At 35.7% G+C, this 17,255-nt stretch overlaps 1 protein-coding gene across 4 annotated transcripts in view; it reads left to right on the top strand.

Annotated features, from left to right (window-relative positions):
- TBL1XR1 (TBL1X/Y related 1) overlaps positions 1-17,255 on the top strand; it is a 188,013-nt gene that overhangs the window by 128,978 nt on the left and 41,780 nt on the right. For all 4 annotated transcript variants that reach the window (XM_082655442.1, XM_082655444.1, XM_082655443.1 and 1 more), the window contains one exon: positions 16,176-16,278. In XM_082655442.1, coding sequence (XP_082511568.1) covers positions 16,221-16,278 — 58 coding nt within the window. In that variant the 5' untranslated portion in view covers positions 16,176-16,220. The remainder of the gene's footprint in view (positions 1-16,175; positions 16,279-17,255) is intronic.

Genomic DNA, 17,255 nt, shown 5'->3' with positions numbered 1-17,255 from the left:
GTCCCTCTGCGCATGCAGTTTTGATTAGCCTCTAAGTAATACACTTCCCCCTCCCCCCACCAAATTTGATTGTGCCTTGGCCTGTCATGATTTTTTTTTTAATGTTGTATTCTATTCTGTTCTTGCCAGCTGGTTAGGCATGTGATTATATTCATCTTCATATATGATGAATTATTTATAAAGTTGTTCTAAGATGTCTATTTGTATTAAAACATCAAATACATTTAAAATTTTTCTAAGTCATATATGTATATCTGCTTTTGAAGGTTGAATTATATTAGTGTTACATAAGTTGCAAGTAAATGAAAAAATAACTTAAATTTGTGTTGAAATAGACTTGTATTTCATGAATTATACAAGTAGTATAATTATTCAAATCATTATTGACCATTTCCTACAAGATTATATTAGGAATGATAAATTGAAGGACCTGAAAACATCCACCTCCTCGAATATTTCTTTTTGTCTTCAGGTCTCCCACTTTATATCATTTTTTTCACGTTGTTAGATCACAAAGTGAGTAACATCCAACATCTATAGATATATTCTGGGTTAGTAATTTCTCCGTGAGAAATTAAAAACTTTTTTGTCCATGTGGTAGTCTAAAAATAAAATAATATACATAACACATTTTAGATCATCTGGGTGGCCACTTTGTAACAAAGTAAGACCATTTGTGTTTATTTTAATCCTGTAGTAGACATTGTACATAAAGTACCTTGGTATTTTATTTTTTTTAATTTTCTTTTTTAATTTTGGCTGAGTTGGGTCTTTGTTGCTGTGCGCGGGCTTTCTCTAGTTGTGGCGAGCAGGGACTACTCTTTTGTTGCAGTGCGCAGGCTTCTTATTGCAGTGGCTTCTCTAGTTGCAGAGCATGGGCTCTAGGTGCGCGGGCTTCAGTAGTTGTGGCTCACGGGCTCTAGAGCGCAGGCGCTCAGTAGTTGTGGTGCACGGGCTTAGTTGCTCTGCGACATGTGGGATCTTCCCGAACCCCAGGGCTTGAATGTGTGTCCCCTGTATTGGCAGGTGGATTCTTAACCACTGCGCCACCAGGGAAGCCCAGTACCTTGGTATTGATAGGTAGTTTTTTTTTTTCATTTTATAGTTGGAAGTGCTTTCAGATGAGGACCATGCCTAGTGTTTTTATTTATATTTATATGTTAGTAACAATAAAATATACAAACCAACTCTTGGGACTAGTGTGTTACTTTGTTTTCTTATAGAAGGTACTTGGTATTACTCAAATTTGAGAAACACTGAGTTAAGGTAATGTAATTTATGCATTTGTTATAAGTTCCTTGGAAAGCAGGACATCAAGCCATTATTATTCATTGACATTTTGTTACATCAGATTGTTAAGGTTGTCATCTACCTAACTTTAAGGGATGAAATGTATTTGTTGGCTGTGTTGGTTGGGGACCTAGTGTAGAAAACCTAGAGTACAACTACCGATTGAGGAGGGCAGGGGCTCAGCTGGTTTTAGATTGTAGGGGGTCAGAGGTGGGGCTCAGGGGGAAGCTGGAGGGAGTTGTCAAGGCAGAGAGTTTCATTGGTAGAGTAGTGCTAAGTACTGGAGTGCTAAGTATTAGAGTGCTCGGAAAGGAGACTAGTCTGGGGAAAGGATGATGGGAGATCCTGGGGACAGCTGTGTTTACCCAGCAATTCTGCCTGGGCCTAGGTTTCTCTACCTGGCAAAAGGGTGGTAATAGCTTATATACAATATCAAAAAGAAGGGAAACCCGATTAGCTTAGGCTTGAATTTCTTCTAATATATCCACGGCAGTTATTGATATGGTTAGGAGTAGCAAAATGAGTGTGGATTAGTTACTTGCCGTTATTAAACACAGATGTGCCTCTGTTTGCAGGATCTCCACTCCCCACATCTCCTCTGCGTCTTTCTTTTGTGTCCTCACAGTGCAGAGAGGCAGGTATGGAATTTGTACCATGTATAGCCTGGAAATCTGACTATAAATAATTGCAGATTTGTTGCTCAGCTAGCTGTCTCCTTTTATTTCTCATGTAGCTAACAGATGGAGTATATGATTTAATTGATTCTGTAGTGCCAAGGCCCTGCATTATTTGTTTCCATGTATATGGTGAAGAAGGCTGCCATTGTTTGCAGTGTTGAATGTATTCTCTTTAGGAAACAAAGGCTGCAAGACAGAGACCAGCTTCATGTTTCAGTTGTTGGGGAAGGGATTGAAGCCCTTTGGAACCTGCCACTTAACACAGATGTGAGGCTGGGCAGACATGCAGGATAGTGGGAATCCACACCATTGGAGGAGAAACTGTCACGGGGGCAGTGCTCCTTTACCACAGCCTCCACACCGTTTCACTGCTTTTTGTGAAGGAATTTGATAAAAATATGGGATGCAGCCTGGAATTTGGCTGTGAAGACTATTCTGTACAATATCATTCTTTGTATTAATGGATTTCTGTATTGCAGCATTCAGGGCCTAGAACAGTGCCAGGCTTATATTAGCACTCAGTAAATGTTTGTTGAATGAAGGACAGAGAAACTGAATTTCAGTCAAATTATTGAAATTTACACACAAGCGGGTGTATCTGGAAAGAAGTTCACTTATAGGTGTAGTCTCAGAAAATGTATAATTTTCACTCCTCCGTATTTTAGTTAATAGATTCCATATGTTTTATCAAAACTAGAACTTTTACATGAAGATGTTTATGGCTTTTAAGTACCTTTTTTGTTTATTAGGTATAAATTTACAGGATACCTAATGTAATTCCAATATGAACATAACAGAAATCATACCACTCATGATTTAGGTCATATTATAGTATGAACAATATTGTGGCATAAGAGGTCTATTTCCCCAGGGAAACTCTTGAATTTTTCCAGAAAACATTAGCACCAATATTGCCAAGAGGGAATCAGTTTTTATACTAGCAGGTCTAAAACATTTTAGACATAGTACCTCATTACATTCTTAATTTATTAATGACTCTAGAAAAATTTTCTTTAAATGGGTTATAGCTATCAATATATGCTGCATCAGAAATTAACACTGTGAAGTTTTATAGTACTAATGCATTTTAATATAACAGTAACAAACCTACCTATAACATGTTAACACACATAATATGTTTTACGGAAAATGATTTTCAAGACAAAAATTTTCCATGAGAAGAGTGGCGTTGTTTTAAATTTTTGGAAGTCCCTGTTTAATCTCTGGTTTAATAGAAGACATCTGGGTTCTCACATCTGCTTCTGCATTCACATGTTGAGATACATTGTTACAGTGGAAATTTAATGGCCTTTCGAGGATAGATAGATGTAATTTTTTTAAATCAAAATAAAAATTCATTTTTCAAATAAATTTGGATGTTCTTTGCTACTACACCAAATCTCAACAAGTGGATAGTTTCTTAAGGGTTAGGTGCAGTGCAAGTTCTGAAAGTGTATCAATGAACATTTTGTATTCTGTTATATTAAAATCCATTAGTCTCTCTTGAACTTTGAATAGATTGTTTTCCTCATGCATAACCTTATGCTAGTCATTGGGAAAATATTTGTTCACTGAGTTATACAAATCTTCCAAATGTTCATTACACAATAGAAAAAACCAGAGTCATTAACATCCCCACTGATCTCATCACAGAAATTTTGGAGTAGTATCAGGAAGCTCTCAAGCTCATGGTGGCTGATAAATTTTCCAAATCCTAATTATCTCTTAAAAGCTTAAGTTTTATTCTTGCCAACAAATATTGTTAGTTGTTTTCTTAAAAGTGACAGATTCACTTTGTTTATTTGCAAGAAAATGTCTGCCAAATTCTCAATCTGAAAAACCATACTTTGTGAGTTGTTTGAAGTAAAAATGGTGTTCCATGAAAAAAGTAGCTAGTTCAGCTTGCAATTCAAACATTTTCACAGTGCTTTTCTTTGAGACAACCGTCATTTTAGTGTGCAACAGAAATACTGTATGTGTACTTTTTGTTACAGAGGATATTGAAAAGGTGTAATTTCAGGGTTAAGATTTTAATAAAGTGTTTTTCCTCCTTCATCAAGGAACCTCTCAGTGAAGAATTTTTGTGAGTTTTTTTTTTAAGTGCCTGGTGGTGAATAGTATAATGACTACTAATACTGTAAGGTGTTAGTGCCTTGATTCCTACTAAGGTGTGAGCAGTTTTACCAACTATTGATTTGTAATATCAGTGTAAACATAAATTCAATGAAAAAAGCATATTTTATAACAATATTTTATATTACTGTAAAAATAATTTTGATCTTTAGGACCCCTTAAAAAGTCTTGGGACCCCAGGGGTCTACAGACCTCATTTCTGTACTAAATAAAATAATCAAACTTTGTCATGGGCATGACAAAGATAATGAATCTGGGTTTTAGTTTTGAGCACTTTGAATAGTGTTAGCCGTTGAAGTACATGTACTATGAAACAGAAAGAAGCATCTTTTAATGAGATACTATTAAAAGTCTGTCTTTGCAGTTATAAAGTCTATATAACCTGACTAGGTAGAGTACTTACAAAGGATGGACACAGGAGACCCTTCTCCCCGTGTGGTTATGGAGTGATGTACTTGATTTGTTTCTCTGTTGTGTTTCTTGTCTGTCTGTTTTTTAAACAGAAAATCTTACAGGATAGTTCTACTATTTTCTCTTACCCTGCGAGATTGACCTATGAGGTTTTCATGGTGGAATCCCTTCTCACTCCACCTTTTTCAATAAAACTTTGGAAGCCTACCTCAATTCATATATATCAGCAATTTCTACTCCATTTTCTTTTGCCTTTTGTCTTCAAGATTTACTCATAGCTGGGTTGTGTGTGTGTTGTGGGGGGTGTGTGTGTGTATCAGTCTGCTGAGTTTTAAACTTGGTTTTACATCATCTTCTCTTGATTTGAACAAGCATGTATTGCCCATTGGGATGAATGTGATCTCTTTACATCTTTTTCCCATACTTGGACACCTGATCTATATTAATCATACATCTCTGCTACCAGAACAATCTTCTGCACATTTTTACTATTGCTCTCCCAAAGAATTTACCACGTATTGGTATAACCAGTCCGTGGACACTTGTTTTGATTCACTTAGGGCTTAGTAGTCTTAGTTTTTATTTACTTAGTCTTTTTTTCTTTTGAGGAACCAAAGAATATCTATTCCTTATTCAATAAATTGTTTCATAAATACTGTTATAGGTAGTATTTGTTTACATCTCTTTGAGTTTGTTACACCTGGTACCTTATTCTGTTTATTTTGCCTGCGATATCTCAGTTTTAAGCCAAGTATCCATTCATTCAGGTGACTGTCGTCTTAAAGTTTTAGCTGCATTCCAGTCTTACAGGTCCTTGTAACATTTCTGTTCCAAAGCCAGAATAGTAAGTTTTTAAACTGAGAAAATCCTGTTACCATTCTTATATTGGTTCCCATTCCCACAAACTCAGAGCTTTTCTTGCTACTGGGAGGGGACTAGGGTCTTGATTTTTATTTTCTTACCTGACTTTTCATTTCCAGACTTTTCCTTCCCAAACTGACTGGGAATGACTAATTACTGCTTAATAGTTGAAAAAGACCAGAACTATGGCCTATCTTCTGTTTCCTTAGTGTTTTAATTTCTTGTCCTTCTTTATTCCGCTGTCAGCATACCTTGACTATAATTTATTCAATCATTTAACACATGTTTATTGAATCCATCCTTGAATCATATAGTTTTATATTTTAAAGGGATTTTAGAAGACATCTGTGTGAACGACCACTTTTTTATATGTTTGGGAAGTTGAAATCCACACTTGTGGACTGTGAAGCAGCTCATCAGAGGCTTTTTGGGTATAAAAAGAAAGAGAGCTGTAGCGAGTGTCAGTTGAACTTTAAAGTTGACTCATCCCATAATGCATGCTAGTTTACTCTTCTCAGTCTAGAGAGCTTTGCTGAGACTCTTAAAATTGCTTAATTGGGATTCAAAGTTAGTGTTCCCTATCATCAAATCATGTTCTGTAAAAACAGTTCATTGTTTTGTGAAAACCACAAGGTATTGTGGGCTAAACAAAAATGGGTGATGGGTTGGAATTTACACACAGGCCAGACTTTGTAAACCCCTGAAATAGATCACAGTTGAATCAAATGATTGACATTAGAAGTCTCAGTTGCTAATGAAAAATTGGTTTGATATACCTTTTGCCTATGCTTTTATATAAGTCAGTATTTATAAAGGATAGCTGGTCCTAATAAGCATTATGCATAATAAGTTCTTAAATATTTCTTAATGAGGTGGACTCATTTATTTTCCCTTTTCCTAATTCCTGGAGATGTCCATCTGAGGTCTGACAGTTTTAAAAATCCTCTCATGCACTTGTAAGCCTATTACAAAATGCTTTATTAAAAATCACTGTGTGATCTGGTACTCTCTTAGCCGGCAAGATTTACATGTAATACTCTGTGTACTTGTACTGACTCAAATCATTGAAGTTTAAAAGTGAAAGAGACTACTGTCTGCTTCACTTTCCTCATTTTCTAGATGAGGAAACAGGCCCAGAAGATTTGTCTAAAATCATACAGGATACCTGAGATCTTATTTGTCTCTCATGTTATCTTTAATTTACACGAGAGCTCTGGATTCCAATGGAAAAGGAAAGGAAAAGCAATTTAGAAGTTTATCCCTTCTCAGTTATGCTTTAAATTCTTAAGATTCACCAACATTGTTGACCATTAATCTGATAACAAAACAAACAAAGCAACAACAACCAAAAGAAAAAATTCTAACAGCACAAAAATTGCCTACAACTACAGCCATACTTCAGAGATACTGCAGGTTCGGTCAGACCACTATAATAAAACGAGTCACGTGAATTTTTTGGTTTCCCGGTGCATATAAAATTTACCTTTATACAATACCTTAGTCCATTAAGTGTGTGATAATAGCATTATGTCTTAACAGATACATACCTTAATTTAAAAAATACTTTATTGCTAATAAATACCATCATTTTGACAATGCAGGGTTGCCACAGACCTTCAGTTTGTAAAAAAAAAAAAAAAAAAACCAAAACACTTCAGGACAATAAAACGAGGTATGCCCGTGTTAAAAAAAATAAGAAATCAACATTTATGTAAAATATACATATTGCCAGGTACACTCTTAGTAAAATTATCTGAAAGATGCTCATGTGCCCAAATTGGAAGGTAAAAGTCAGTGCTAGTGCTTGCTAGTCTCCCTTCACAAACTATCTTGTCCACCTATTTTTTTTTTAATTGTATTTGTTTCTCTTGGGTGGGGGTGGGTACTATAGACTTTTTCACTAGGACATTATATTCTCATTATTAAAGATACCCTTAAAAAACTTACATAAAAAATGAGATACAGAACTAATTATTTTAAAAGGATATTTTCTCCTTTTTAATAGTATGAGTAAAAATTATCTCATAAGATTGGGTCTTTAAAAATAATAGTTTAAATTCAGCATTTATCCTAATGTCAAGAGTGGTAGAATTTTTGTTTGTTTTAAGGAAATGCACTACTGTGCTTCTCTTTGGACTTAATGTTACAGGCATCCATGAAAAGACATCCTTAAAATGTCTGACAAATAAACCATGGTTGTAGTCCAGGGCTAATGCTCTATGAAATGTATGTCTGCTGTTGTCATTAATGCTTTAAGAAATCAGTCAAATGATTTGGTTTTATTGTACTGGGTTTTATATTTTGTTTTAAATTTGGTTAGTATTAAAATACGCTGAAATACATATTTCAGTTAGAGCTTAATGTTTTTTCTTGAGATTATGTGTTTCTAAATCCTGATTTGTTGCATTTTATGATTTACAAAAGTAAGTTTTGTAAACATGATTTCATTTAGTGTAATACAATTTTGTGAAATCTTAATTTAACATTGCAAAAGTTCAGAATGTACCTTATACACATTTTAAGCTATATTGCTAAAGACTTCAGAACTAAGTCTCAGAATACACCTTCCTTCGTTGTACCATATTTTATGTACACAAAAGTGTTATTACCTAACATTAGTAGGATTTTAATTACTGTTTTTAATGTAGTGGGGAATTAAGCATAATGCAGTTTTTTTGTGCTGTTCATGAGAGTGTTGCATGGGGAGTGGGTGGAGGAGACAAGCGGGTACTGTGGGGAAGAGGATTATGAAGTGTTAATGCATCCTGTTAATGTCATCTTTGACAATTACAGGACAGGATAGGTTCCTAAAGACAGAGGCAAATTTTCAGAAAGGCAGAGCCTAGCAATCGTGAACTTAACATTGGTAATTTTAAAGTTCTCCAGTGAATGATCAGAGTTTTACAGAATTTGTGATGATAGGTATGTATCAGTTTACTAGGGCTACCATAACACAGTACCCCAGACTGGGTAGCTTATAAAACAACAGAATTTTATTTCCTCGCAGTTCTGGAAGCTGGGCATCCAAGATCAAGGTGCCGGCAGGTTTGGTGTCTCCTGAAGCCTCTCCTTGACTTGCAGGCGGCCGCCTTCTCCTTGCCTCCTCACAGGGCCTTTCCTCGGTGCACATGCATTCCTCGTGTCTCTTCCTCCTCTTAAAAGGACAACAGTCACGTTGAGTTATATTCACATTATTAAAGGTTTACCCTAATGGCTTCATTTTAACATAATCACCTCTTAAAAGACCCCATCTCCAAATAAAGTCATATTCTAAGATACTGGAGGTTGGCCTTCAACGTATGAATTCTAGAGGGGTACAGTTCAGCCGTGAGATGGTAATAACCACCAGTAACTTAGCTAATGCATAAATTGATTTAATTTCTTTCCTCACTCTATTTCATTTCCCTTCCATACACTTTGTTTTGTTGTTGTTGTTAGTTGTCCTAGTTTGGTATTTTTGCAGTGTGTCATGGTTTTAACAAGACAATTTGACAATTTCCTATGATGACCCATGGAGATAGCACGGCAGTGGATGAACTGTTACTTTACTTCACAGGCAGATTGAGAATTTATATACAACAAATTTTGATACATGATTCTTTGTGAGTTTAGAAGCTGTTATTTAGCAGGGTATTATAAGCAGTTTGTTTGTGACTGTAGTGGTGGCTGACCATTTAGGACTGCCAGTCATATCAAGGTCCATGTAAGCTGTGTAGTGATAACCTGTGCCGTACATATATCCTTGGCAACATATGTCATGGCTTGGAATTAGCAACTTCCTAGGACCTCCTAGTGCTAAGAATTTTGATTCTTTTTATAGTTATTACATTCTTTTACATTATACATTCCATACTTTTTTCTTCTTCTCTGAGGAGAGTCAGTATAGTATTTGAGTAACATTTCTGAATGCCCAGATCTGTATATAGACGTGTAATTCTCATGTGTCGGTGCTATTGCGTTAAAATGAGGAATATAACACTGAAGAGGAAATTATATAATGTGTATGTGACCTAGCCCCATACATAGCACGTAGCAGCTACTCAATAAATGCAAATAGTCTCCTGTTGCATTTTCCTTATCAAATTAATGAGAAGCAGTGTACACACAGATGGGAGCAAAGGCAACTTGGTGTGCTGCAGACATTTTGAATTAAAAGGAAAATTAGTTCTTCCAACACTGTGCCTATTACAGAAACCTGTAAGCCACCCACATTTTACATCCTTCACCTGTCTGCACCCCCAGCCTCAGGGTGTATGCTTTCATAATTTTCTGTATTTTTTCTTATCTAAGTTGGAGTTAATTGTTCTCTATCTTCCCAGCAAGATCTGGTCCTGGCATTGGGTAGCCATGTCTCTAGCACCTGTCATAGTGCCTTACACATTGGAAGTGCTCATCCAGTTTTAAACGAGTGAATAAAATAAATCTGTCAGAAAAGTAGTGCTTTAGTGCGTTTTCCCCCCATAGGCTTTGTTAATTCATCACCATTGTAGTGTTTACTTTTCACTTGTCATTGCCCCATCCTCACAAATGTGTCTGGTCAGCATTTGTTTGGGTTGGTTTGTCACCCCAAAGTAATACAAGTAACTGGAAGTTTGACCTTCCTGTGTGAAGGGAACAGAACCAGAGGTACCGCTTTCCATGAGCAGTGAATTGTAATATTATACTCTGGAGCATTTCTGCTGGGATGTCCTGTTTTACCTCTAGTTTAACACATATAAAGTGTGACTCCCCAGAGGCCTGTGCTCTCTAGGCAGTCCATTTCTATAGTAAGTCTTTTCACTTTCTAGTCTGGGAGCAACTGGGAATTTTTGGATTCCCACCCCCCCTCTCCACTCCTTATCTCTCCAAATATAGTCTGTCACTGACTTTAGTCACTTTCTTGTTTTAAAACATTTCTTGGGTTGTCTGCTCTCTTTAGGTTGCAACTGACAAATCTTCACTGGATTATACAGTAAAATTCATTTTTGACTTCTTCAAAATACTGTGGTAAATTAACTTCAGATAGTATTTGATCCAGTTGCACAATAGATATTCAATGTCATCAAGGACACAGTTTCTCTTGTCTCTGCTCTGCCCTCCTTCTCTTTCTCTCTGATAGCTCTGTTCTAACCTCAGTGATGCACATTCATCCCAGGCTTCACAGAGTGCCCTTGTTGCCTGCCCACTCCTGTGAAAGGAGGAGGTTGACTTTCATAGAAACCAGCACACGTCTTCTAATGTTTCACTTACTGGGAGTGATTGAGTTGGGACACGTGGGGTATGGTGTGAGTCTGTGGAGGAGGAATGTCAGCCCTAAACCAAAGATATGATTTGCTGGTTGGCTTAAGCAAATAAATGCCTTCCTTTGGACCAGGAGGTCCATCCCATTTAAACCACAGGGCTGAGAATGGAATAGGTCTCCAAATGGAAGGCAGTAGTAGTAAAGTAGTACTGTCTTTCGCAGATAGTGTCAGTGAATGCTACAAGAGGCAAGCCACAGTTTTCTTCATCTTGCGAATTATGGTCACCCCATGTCTCAGCTGCTGAGTTCCAGAGAAGCCTGAGTCATTCTTTCTGCTAGATGGACTCCCAACATATCAATCACCTTGGGCCCCTGTGGGTCATTAATGTTTATTTGGAAGGGTATCCCAACATGTCCAGGGTTACATTGTTTGATAATTATTTGTCAATATTAAAACAACTGTTATTTTAACATCAGAGTTCTTTTAGCAGCTTTTAATATTGTTGCTCTTTTTTTCAACTATTAGACAGCTATGGCCAGTAGTTGTAGATACTGTATTTAAAGATACAGTTTCTCTTTTGTCACCAATCTTGATAATATTGAGTATTATTTTTAACTGTTTGCTAATGTTATGACCAACATGTTATTGTTGTTGCTGTTGTTGTTTATTATTGGTTAAGTTGAACATTTTCCTAATGTTTCAGCTTGAGGGGTCCTGAATTGGTTGTCTTTTGAGTGGATCTAATTTGTTGGTATTCATTAAGAATCACAATAGCTATTTAGCTATTCCCTTTGTCCAGTAATTTACTTGTAGGGACTTTTCCTGATCTAGAGGACTATTCATAAATGTACACCTACCAAAAAGAAATGGAAGAAAAAACAACTTTAAGCATAAATAGTCTTATAGGAGTCTTAGAATAGTGAAAATTTAGAATCATCTAAATGTTGAACAAAGCAAAAGTGAAACTAATGTGTCTGTTATGGGATACTATGCCACCACTGTACATTTTGGACTAAATTATTTTTGTAAGATAAAGAAATTTTGATCGTGCATTTGATTTTGGATAATGCAAAGGTTTTCAGACCTCTAAATAGTGTGTTGTAAGCAGGAGATTTAAGAATATCTTTATTGTTTTTTTTTTCTCTCTGTCCATAAGTTTTACTGTTTTTTCAATCTTGTAAATTTAAAATAATGTGATTTAGGATAATAGTTGGGCTCTGGTATGCTCCAGAAATGGTATCAGAAAAGAATATAGTATCTGTCCTATTTGAGGCCAAAGGCAGAAATGTGCTAGATGTGTGGAAGAACAAACGAGGAGATGGTTAATACTTGGAGCAGTTATCATCCAGTTTGTGAATGCTGAACTCAGTTTTGTGGTGCTGAAAATGCCGTACATATTCAGTTGAAGGAATCGTAGCTGAATTGCATCAGCAGTCCTGTTTTTGTAATATTTGCTAGATTGTTGTCTATAAAGTCTTGAAGTAAAATATTTCATACTAAACATTTAAAATATTAAGTGTGCTTTTAAATATAAACACTTGGCTAAATATTGGTTAAGATTGTAATTTTTGGTTTTACTTCTGGCTACTTTAATATAGCAGTGGGTCTTGAATTAAGTAATTGATTGCCTGTAACTGATGGAAGTTTTGAATAAAAGCTTTTATGATTTTACAAGCTGTTTCTGAGACTTAGGAAAGTACAAAGGTATTTAATTTTTTTTTTTTTTTAGAACTCAGTCATTTACTATTTAAGGATGAATAGGTATGATCCAGCAGAATATACAAATAAAATGCTTTGTGATTTTAGGACGTTTTGGTTTATTTTGGATATCTTGTTTAAGAGTCCATCAGCTCCTTGAGGGCAGGACTTATTTTACACATAGTAACCTCTACCAGGCGTGACATTGAGGGCTGGACCTCTTTGGTATAGGGTAAAGATTGGATGAGTGTCTCACTGTTGTTTTGTGACCTTGTTTAAGGGTAGTTGTTCTGAAAGATACCACGATGGAGGAAGTACAGTGGTAAGGTTTTTATGTGCACCCTAAAAATCGGTGATAGCTGGTATGAGTATCTGGTCTTCACCTGGGGCAAATGAAGACTACATCATATTATAGATGTATAAACAAATCAAAATGGACCAGTTCTGCAAAGCTATGGTGAGTCCATTAATGAAAGTGGTGGCATTTTCTTTAATTTTGCTCTCTGGCATACAGGTTTTTTAAGGTGTTTTGAAAGTGAATACTGAAGTTTTCAAGCAGGGAATGTCTTAATGTTTGTTTGTTTGTTCAGTGGAGTATAACTGCTTTACAGGGTTGTGTTAGTTTATGAAATGTTGTCTAATTTCCTGTTCTTTTCAGGTGACCTTTTGATGTTAGAATTTAAACAGACCAGTTTCATAGGAAAGCATATTCTAGAATGAGTGTCTTTGAAAGTGGATAAACTCAGGTCTTTACAGAGTCTATGTAATTTTATTGCTACTGTGACTGAAACTTTTAATGCAGGATTGCATTGACTTTGCTGGGTTTTTTTTTTTTTCTCTTTCCAAGGACACATTTGTTTGTATGTTTCTCTTCACTGAAAAACTGTCAATTCTGCAAGGCTTGGGACACTTTATTTCATCTATCTATTCCTAGCTCTTAGCACAGTGCTTTTGTCCATCCTAGGGATATACTTGGTATAAGGGAAAACAATAATGTTCTTTCTCTCCAGGAATATAAGAGCTAGCTGAAGTAGGACTAGAGCTAGAATAACCCTTTTGAAATTTGAACAATTTACCCTTTTCCCTTTAAAAAAAAATTTGGTTCTGTAACTTTTGGTTACAGAAACTAATCTGGTACCATGATCAATGTAATAAACCCATTCATAGCAATTTGAACAGATAAGAACTTTCCTGTTCTTCTTGTTTAGTGTTTCTTGTTGACTTTAAAAAATATACCACCAATAATATGTATTTATTATGGGAATTTTTATAGATAATAATCTATATCATTTTGACTTGTGTTTTTCTTTGCCCTGGAATATATTAGGTGATGCAGAAGCACCCATGATCACTGCTTTAAGTTGGGACATTTTGGTGACCTTTGCTTACTGGAACCAGGCCTTGTTGAAAATTTTTACATAGGTACTTCAGTGCCATTATTTGTTATTTGAATATTGGACTGAATGATATATTAGAGAAAAAGAATACTTACTCTGTTTTCTTTACCAGTCTTTTACTAGAATTCCACTTAACCAATCTCATTTTGGGAAATCCTCTTCATCAAGCAGTGACTCATTGTTCCCCTGACAAACAGATACCTATGATTGGTCAAGTTGTGATTTAATTTCTTACAATGATAAAATGGGTGGTGTGGTTTTATTTTTTAAATCATTCAGTCAACAGGCTTTCAAAATTGACTATTGAGTACCTACTACGTGTGCCGAGCACATTATTACACATTACTGTGGGTCAGGATAGAATTGAGCAAGATGTCCTCCAGAGCACAGATCATCTGCTGTGCCACAGGGACATCTAGACAAGGAGTCTTGAGCCACAATTATAGGAGTATTTACCTTTATCATTCTGTTAAGTGTCATGCATATGTGTATCACATTCAGGTGATTAATTATAGTATTTGAGTTAAATCGGGGCGGGGGTGAGGTGCATTTTTCTTCACATGAAGGTGGTCATTACTTTTCCTCCATGGTTTCTCATCTCAGTAAATGAAGTACTACTCATCCAGATGTCCTAAAAGATTCTTCCCTTTTCCTGAACTCTGTGTCCAGTCAATCACCCTTGAGTCTGCTTCCTAAATATCTTTGGAATCCTAGTATTTCTCTTCAGCTCTAATGCCACAGTCCAGGTTTTTAGGTTACTCCAGCACCCTCCTAACTTGGCTACCTTTCCTTCTAGTCTGTTCTTCGTATTAGAATTCTGGATGATCTTTTTAAAATGTAAATGTGGTCATTCCTCCTCCCTGCTTAAAACCTTTTAGGGCATTAATTTTCTCTTAAGTGATGGTTTCAAGGCCCCTCTCAAGCCTTGCTTCATGTTTTCTTTCTTTTCTTCCCCCAGCCCTTCCACCGACTGTTGCTGCTCACTGGATTGCTTCTGTTCCTTGCCTTCCTCCCCAAATATTCATGTTCTCATTCTCCTCCCATCTATCTTTCAGGTCTGCTGTTGGGCTCTGAACAGGAAAAGTTTGCTGACCTTTTCTTTAAATCCCTTCTGTGACATGAGAACGGATAAATATAATTAGGACATATTTAAGTTATGTTTCAGTTTCCTTCTTTCCCTCCTTCTGAGAATATCATTTGAGTTTTCAGAACTGTACTCTAGTACTGGAGATGTATTTCCAGACTACTAAGATTGGTTAGGGCTTCCTCTGTGTATTTCCAAGGGGGAATTGTTATTACCTCCTTGTTTGTCTTTCTTTTTTTCTGAGATAAGCTCGATGAGTGTTTAGTCACCAGGTTTTCCATAATTTACAGCAGTAGCAGTTCCTGTCACATAGTAGCCTGCTCAAGTGCTTATTAATTTGTGATTTTTAAATATACTCTTAACCCTGCATCGTAAGAGATTCATGATGCGGCAGAACAATCAGCATAGGCCAATGATTAGTTACCCTTTTATACTGAATAGATGTCAATATATCCTTTTTTTAAACAAGGGACCAAGAAGCTATAGTCTGTGGGCCAAATCTGGCCCACTAACCTTTTATAAGGACCACAAACTAAAAAAGGTTTTTAAATAAGTGCTGAAAAAGAAATCAAAAGAAAAATATTTTATGACACAACAGTGTCACATGAAATTCAGATTTTAGTGTTGCTAAATGAAGTTTTATTGGAACATGGTTTCTGGTTTTGCACTACAACTGCAGATTGAGTAGTTGTAACAGTGACTATATGACTGCCAAAGCCTAACGTATTTACTGTTGGGCTCTGTACAGGAAAAGTTTGCTGACCTTTTCTTTAAATCCCTTCTGTGACATGAGAACGGATAAATATAATTAGGACATATTTAAGTTATGTCTCAGTTTCCTTCTTTCCCTCCTTCTGAGAATATCATTTGAGTTTTCAGAACTGTACTCTAACCTCTCTGCCGTATGCATTCCTAGAGCTTTTTGGAGCTTGAACATTGCAGATTAGATGTTGAGAAGTTAGAGACTTCACATTCTACTGAATTATGTAGACAAAACCAGCATGGATGGCTCATCCCTCTTCCAGTAGTCTAAAATCAGTCTTTTCCTAAGTAATATTCTGATTCTTAAAATATACTGTTTTTTTTACAGTTAAGGAGAAAAAAGGAATGACTTTTTATGCTATTTGATATAATCATTAAAATATGATGCCAAAGGCCCTTTTGTAAATTTTGAATCATTTTTGCCAATATGTTGCAGAAAAAGAGACCCAGCCGTGTTTTGGTTGTATAATCTATTACTAATTATTGGAAGTAACTATATTTGTTAGGATTTATTAATAGGCAATATCTAACCTTCATTTTATATTATTTAATAAAATCATATGGTTTTTACAACATTGTTTACATTTTGTTTAAAATATTTTATTGAGAAAATACTTAATTAACTTTGTTTTATTTTTAGGGTTATATCCTGTGTTGTGACCTCATGGTTTAAGTGGGAATAAAGATGAGTATAAGCAGTGATGAGGTCAACTTCTTGGTATATAGATACTTGCAAGAGTCAGGTGAGTACTTTCATAAAGTAAATAGGCCTCAAATTATTTTAATATTCTCAAAATAACTTTTTATGCATTTGAAATTTGTACCAGTCCAAACTGTTGAACTTTGTATGTTTCCTTAATGTCTGGACTGCCATTTTAAAGCTATGTGTTACTGCATGGTTTAACTCTCTGACTCTTTCAAATATGTTGGAATCATCTCAGGCAAATATTTGTAACAAGTGGTTTGGCTTTCACTGTTCAAACACCATTTTTGTAATTTGTAATGAAATGAGATTATTGCACACGGTTGGTAGGAACATACAAATTCTCAGATACCATCAATTTGATAATGTATATTCAGAATCCTCAGCTTAATGTTACTGGTCCTGATTGCAGTTAGCATTTCAAAAGGTAAATTAGCCATATTTTTTCGTAATGCTTTCATAAGTGTCATCCCAATTGATTAAATGTGTCTTTGACCTGAATTTTACTAATGTATTTCATTGGGGGGTGATTAGTAAATATAAATCATTGAAAGTCATTTGTAATCAGTATTAAGTCAGTGATCTCCCAGTTTTCTAGATAGATTAAGAGGTGTTGTCATAAAACAGAAGGAAAACTATGAGGGAAGATGTGGGATGGATTAGGGGAAAAAAATGTAAAAGTAGAAGAGGGAAAAACTTGGGTTGGATGGGACATAGGATGGTGGAAAAGATGGACTGCAGTGGTAAGTTAGGTTGTTAACATGAGATTGAATCATTTGGTGGTTGAAAAAATGCTGGAGAGGTTGAATTTTAGAAATTATAGTTTAAAGTTATTGAGATGTTTAGTAAGGTACGGTTTGGTATAAAAAGATAATTTTGGTAGTCACTTTTGAGAGGGGATGGAAGGAATAGAGTAGCATGTTGAGCCTTCAATTTTGGTTTGAAACTCTAGTTATTTTTCTTATAGGACTTAGTTAGTTGTTCTTTCTTAGGCAGAGAATGTAAACAAGGCCTTAG

The sequence above is a fragment of the Grampus griseus genome (assembly GCF_964374135.1).
Source record: "Grampus griseus genome assembly, chromosome: 5".
Taxonomy (NCBI): Eukaryota; Metazoa; Chordata; class Mammalia; order Artiodactyla; family Delphinidae; genus Grampus; species Grampus griseus.
This window is presented reverse-complemented; position numbering and strand designations above follow the sequence as displayed.